General features: G+C 41.3%; 1 protein-coding gene across 7 annotated transcripts in view; it reads left to right on the top strand.

Annotated features, from left to right (window-relative positions):
• PIGN (phosphatidylinositol glycan anchor biosynthesis class N) overlaps nucleotides 1–5,460 on the top strand; it is an 81,369-nt gene extending 75,909 nt beyond the window's left edge. For all 7 annotated transcript variants that reach the window (XM_036418598.2, XM_036418597.2, XM_036418601.2 and 4 more), the window contains one exon: nucleotides 5,151–5,460. In XM_036418598.2, coding sequence (XP_036274491.1) covers nucleotides 5,151–5,274 — 124 coding nt within the window. In that variant the 3' untranslated portion in view covers nucleotides 5,275–5,460. The remainder of the gene's footprint in view (nucleotides 1–5,150) is intronic.
• The last annotated feature ends 573 nt before the right edge of the window (nucleotides 5,461–6,033 follow it).

A 6,033-nucleotide genomic window follows, 5' to 3' on the forward strand; every position in this document is an offset into this window, starting at 1 on the left:
ATAAATAGTTTCTTTAAAAATAAAGGCCGAGTACAAGGGCATGAGACAGTATATCTGTTTATGGGGTAGTCCAGTAGGTTTCAAATGCATCTTCAGAGCAGAATAAAATTGAGGTTCTTGAAAGGGTGACTGCAGTCAATATGATCAACAGAATTGGGCTGTGAGTTCAGTGTCTGGGGAGAAGCTATGGTACCAGGGCTGCTGTCAACTGCCGTGTGAAAAATGTGCTGCCCAGCCATAAACCTGTGCTGGGCTGTGACAGCTATAATTTTTTTCTTCTGATCTTTTACACTGTCTCTTTCATAGCAGGTCATAAACTTTACAGAGAATAACCTTTTATATGGTGCACTGAGAGAGGGAAAATGCCTTTGAGGTAATTTTCATAAAACATATTTAAATTTATGTTCTAAGTGTATTTGATAGGGAGTGAATTATAGTTTCATTTGATAGTGGTGTCGATTTGGACTTTGTTTTCTACACTCACTATTGTTATACCTTATTAACATACAAATGACAGCTAAAATATCTTTCCTCTTTAGATATAATGAAAGTTTCTGACTGTACTCGATAATATGTTAAAAGCATCCTAAATGTAATTACTAAGTACCATAAAATATCTCTACTCTTACAATGAATATCAAGCTTTATTAAAATCAATAATTCTCAATCTTTTACTTACCCAGTACATCTGGCAGATGTGACCTGCCCAGTATACTGACTGGGGAGAATACAGCCAACCTTTTATCACTACTGTACAGGTTGAAAAGGCCTGCCGGGTGATTGCATCCATATGCCACTCCGACTCCCTGTCTCTACCATCACACATGTACATCTTGAAAATCACTGATTTAAATGATGTCAAAATAGTTATGGGGGAGAGTGGGAACAGCCGAACTCATTTCGAGTTGAAATTTGGTGCTCCTTTAACTCTCTTGTTGAGATGGCACAGACTTGATTGATGGGAAATATCAGGAGCCGAATGCCTTATGGCTCGATTGCATGAAGATAATGAGTTTTACAACTGTTCCCTGCCAATAACATTAGCTTAAATGAGCCAGGAGTTAGTCATTTCAGGCCATTGTAAGGAGATGAGTGATCTGATGAGAAAGTGGAATTTGGTTTATGGTCAAGGAATGGGTTTGGATTCTGCTAATGTAAGAAACATTCAAATTTGGGGGGGGGGGGGGGAATTGTGAGCTTATTTGAGCTAAACTGTTGACAAATGCCAGAAAGCAGAATCTCAACAGATTGAGAGAATGCTCTGGAAAATGGCAGTTTTGCACCTTGTTTTATACATTACAGTCAAAAGAGGAGATTAAGTGGGCTATATGAAATCCCTTGGCAATAGATTGGGGAGAAAGCAAAGTAGGGAAAACCACTGGGATTGGATAAAAAGTAAAACAATAGACACATACTTCTTTTACTTAGGTGAGTGCAGGATAGTTAATAGTCAACAATTAGCTCAGTAACAGTGAGGAGATTCCACAGAGGAATGCCTGTGCTTTGAGGGGTCTGAAATAAAGAAAATTACTTTGACATTGCTACAATATGTTATCATAGATGCAAAAAAGACAATAGTCGGGCTCGATTAAGACCTTCGTCAGGGAAGATACCAGCCTAGGACATAAACAGTTTTTCAGTTTAAAAAATTTTTTAATTTTAGGCCATCCTTTGTGATTACTTTAGGTCTCTGAGTTTGCAAGGCTGCCACACAGGCCTTTCCTGAGCTGGTCAAGTTAGCATGTATCCCACTTTTTGGTCACATGTTTATGATTTCTATTTTAGGGAGTCTGATTTCAGTCTATATTTCACCTGCTTGAGTAATGTAAAATAAGTTTTTCTGATTAAAAATTACTTGTTTTTTTAAATACATTTTTATTTATTTCAGAGAGGAAGGGAGAGAGGGGGAGAGATAGAAACATCAGTGATGATAATCATTGATTGGCTGCCTCTTGCATACCCCCTATTGGGGATCAAGCCTGCAACCCAGGCATGTGCCCTTGACTGGATCAAACCTGGGACTTCTCATTCCATAGGCCAACACTCTATCCATTGAGCCAAACTGGGTATGGCACAAATTACTGACTTTAATAGCTTATTTAATAAACTAGAGGCCCGGTGCATGAAATTTGTGCACGGGGCCTGCCAGCCTGATCACCCCCTAACCACTCCCCTGCCAGCCTGATTGATTCTTAATTGCTCCCCTGCCAGCCTATTTGCCCCTAACTGCCCTCCCCTGAAGGCCTGGTCCTCCAACTGCTTACCCCTACAGGCCTGATCCCTCCCAACTGCCCTCCCCTGCTGTCCATCTTGTGGTGGCCATCTTGTGTTCACATGGGGGCAGAATCTTTGACCACATGGGGGCAGCTGTCTTGATCTTGGAGTGATGGTCAATCTGCATATTACTCTTTTATTAGATAGGATAGAGGCCTGGTGCATGGGTGGGGGCCAGTTGGTTTGCCCTGAAGGGTGTCCTGGATCAGGGTGGGGGTTCCCTTGGGGCATGGGCGGCCTGGGTGAGGGGCCCATGGTGGTTTGCAGGCCGACCATGCCCCCCAGTGACCCAAGCGGATCTGGGATTTATCTTCTACAATTGAAACTTTGTAGCCTAAAGCAGATGGACACAGCCATTTCTGTTGGAATTTATTTACCTTCCATAATTGAAACTTTGTAACCTTAAGCAGAGGCCTGGGCCAGCAAGGGCAGGCAGAAAGCTTAGCTTCCTCTGTTGCCAGGAAAACCCAAGCCTCCCTCCTGCTCTCCGTAGCCTCAGCCATCTTGGCTGGATTTATTTGCATATTCACTCCTGATTGGCTGGTGAGCATGGCTTTGTGGGTGTAGTGAAGGTATGGTCAATTTGCATATTACCCTTTTATTAGATAGGATAGTAATCAAAGGCCCACAAGACCTTGTATTGGACCTCAGATGCAGTGGGGGATGAAAGAAAGACCATCACCCCTGTCCCCATGGCATTCTAGGACAGAGGTAACAAATCCAATATCCTATCATGTGTGTTTTTTACAGTGAAAAGTTTCAGAAGTTCTACTAAATGTTAATATTTCTTTAGTAATTAAGGATCTGATTTTATTGTTTACTTTTTAGGTCAGTAACCTACCCTAGACCAGACCCCAATTTTAACAGAACTAGTTCTAATTTGTTTTTTAGTTAGTTAACCTTTCCTTTCAACTGCAAGTTTACTTTATAAGAAAAACCTAGAGAAACATTCCAAATGAGAATGTCTTAACCAGTGTCCTTCCAAAGGCAATCTTACCAAACTGTAAAACTTTCCAGTTTTTCTGCTTAAAAGCTGTAACATCACCAAAAAATAAAAATAAAATCTGCTCAGAGTAAGAGTTCCTCTTTCCTGGCCGTGGGGGGCCTTGCCTGTGGGCAACCACCTAACAGCATGTGAAGCTGTGCCTGGTTTGGCCGAGGCCAGGGATTGACATTTGATAACTCCACCTAGTTAAGTGGAGTTACCAAAAAAGGTGGGATGGAGACCTGTCAGCCTCTTTTCCCTTTTCCCCTTCATCTCCTTGTCCCTGAAAGTAATCATCCTGTTTTACTCAACTGGGCCAAGACAAGTTCTCTGAGGCTAAACCTGGGAGCCATTCCTGGAAGAGGCTCCGTCACCAGCACCCAGAGGACCTATTTGCTGGGGGTAGAAGCCAGGATAGGGCAGAAACCATGCCCTCCCTCCATCAAGCCAACCTCTTTTTTTTTTCTCTTTTAATATATTTTATTGATTTTTTTACAGAGAGGAATGGAGAGGGATAGAGTTAGAAACATCGATCAGCTGCCTCCTGCACATCCCCACCAGGTATGTGCCCGCAACCAAGGTACATGCCCTTGACCGGAATCAAACCTGGGACTCTTGAGTCTGCAGGCCGACACTATCCACTGAGCCAAACTAGTTAGGGCAAACCAGCCTCTTATAGGCCTGCCCAAACATCTCCTGTTGAAGATGTGAAACATGAATCTGTTATAAAGGTAGATAGTTAAATGCAAGTCTGGTAGGCTCTGTAAATAAATAACGTGCCAATCTACATGCATATCAGTGCCGGGGAAGGGAGGGGGAGTCTCTGTCCTATTGTATGTTTGTCAGATCTATATCCTAAATTTCTTCCCATACTTCTAAATTTATCATCAAACCATGTTCTGTGTAGGCAGTACAATTTCTGTGTTTAAAAGACAAACTGAGAATTGACTGTTGCTTATAGACAAGAAATGGGACTGAGTAATTTTAAGAGTATTCATTATTCTTTTTCTGAAAGTCAGGGAGACACTAGCTTTGACGCTGAGATTAATAGAGAGATGTGGGTTTTTGTTTTCTTCTTTGTTTATTTTATTTTATTTTATTTTTAAGAGAAATTAATATATTGTTTTCCTTTTTTAATATTTTATTGATTTTTTTTTACAGAGAGGAAGAGAGAGGGATAGAAAGTTAGAAACATCGATGAGAGGGAATCATCGACCAGCTGCCTCTTGCACACCTCCTACTGGGGATGTGCCCGCAACCAAGGTACATGCCCTTGACCGGAATCGAACCCGGGACCTTGCAGTCCGCAGACCGATGCTCTATCCACTGAGCCAAACCGGTTTCGGCTTAATAGAGAGATGTGGGTTTTTGTTTTCTTCTTTGTTTAGATTTCTTGACTAAAACTTTCACTTCACAGACTTTGAGTTTGGGTAACATTTTTCCTTCTCTGTGGCTGGTAGTTTTGTCAGAGTACCTGTAACTTATGTCAGAGCGTAGACTGGCATGCCCTGAGTGTCAGGATACCTAACTCAGGGACATGTTGGGGAGTTTGTGGATATTATTCAGAGGGTCCAAGAATTAGGGAACATTATCTTTATTTTTCTAAAAGCTAGATTTTGAAATTCAGTTTCTACTGGTAACAAAGACAGTCAGTCAATGCTAATACCAGTCAGACATTTTTATAACATGCTTCAGTTGTTGGAGACATCCCAAAATATTACTTGTGTTCATCACTATTTCTATTTCAGATTTGTTTCTTAACATTTTGATATCTGTTTCAAAGTCATTGGCATCCTTTGTAATTCTGTATAGACAAACATTACTTAGAAGAATCTTATGCTTTTCCTCGTGTGTGTTCTCTCTGCCTGTGACACCTTTGTCTCTTCTGCAGCATCAGCCACTACGTGATTGTCATGTGCCTGAGCATCGTTCTGGTGTTTCTCAACGGCCTGGCCCAGCTGCTCACCACAAAGAAACTCAGAGTGTATGGCCAACCTAAAAGCCATCTCATATGACAACACCGAAGCATCCTTCTGCATCTGGGTCCTGTTTCTCATTCTCTTTTGAAACTAAAAGCTTATCAAGGATTCAGAAGGAAGATGGTTTTTGATGTGTGGTACATTCTGCTCCTATAAAGAAAATTACACATGGAATTCTGAACCTACAGGTTGTCTGGAATAAAGGAACTTCCATTTTCTTTAGTTTCTGCATGTGTTAAATTTAAATAGTGATTGTGGAAAGCCCAGTAAAGCATTCTCTAGGCTTCTGTTTTCCCTTGAGCTGGCAGCTCTTCTTTCTGACAGTTCAGAGCACCTGTAACCATCTGGTCCCCAACCTTACGGCTCTCCCCCCCCCCCCCCCCCCCCCATATCAGCAGAGGAGAAGCACTCCTGGGCAGGCCTCCCCATTGCTTCCCAAATCGGTGCAAGGGCTGAACCTGATCGAAATCTCCAGGTGGCACCATCAATATTTATCAAGTCTCAGAACTGGTTTTGCAAATCATTCAAACTACTAAACTGTAACACCAGGAAAACTATCAGGGTGTGTTATTTAAATTTACTAAAAATTCCCTAGAAAACAATGTTTGCAGGTGTTTGTAATTTTTAATTTTTCTTCAGAATACAGCAATGTTATCTTAAACATCTTACTGCTGTTTCTAGGGTTTTCAAAGTCAGCTATCTAGATGCAGGTTTGACCTTCACTTTTTTCTTTTTCTTTTTCTTTTTTTGTTTTCTTCTTTCTTTCTTTTTTAAATTTCTGGATTCTCATGGAAT

Source organism: Pipistrellus kuhlii, unplaced genomic scaffold (assembly GCF_014108245.1).
Source record: "Pipistrellus kuhlii isolate mPipKuh1 unplaced genomic scaffold, mPipKuh1.p scaffold_m20_p_6, whole genome shotgun sequence".
NCBI lineage: Eukaryota > Metazoa > Chordata > Mammalia > Chiroptera > Vespertilionidae > Pipistrellus > Pipistrellus kuhlii.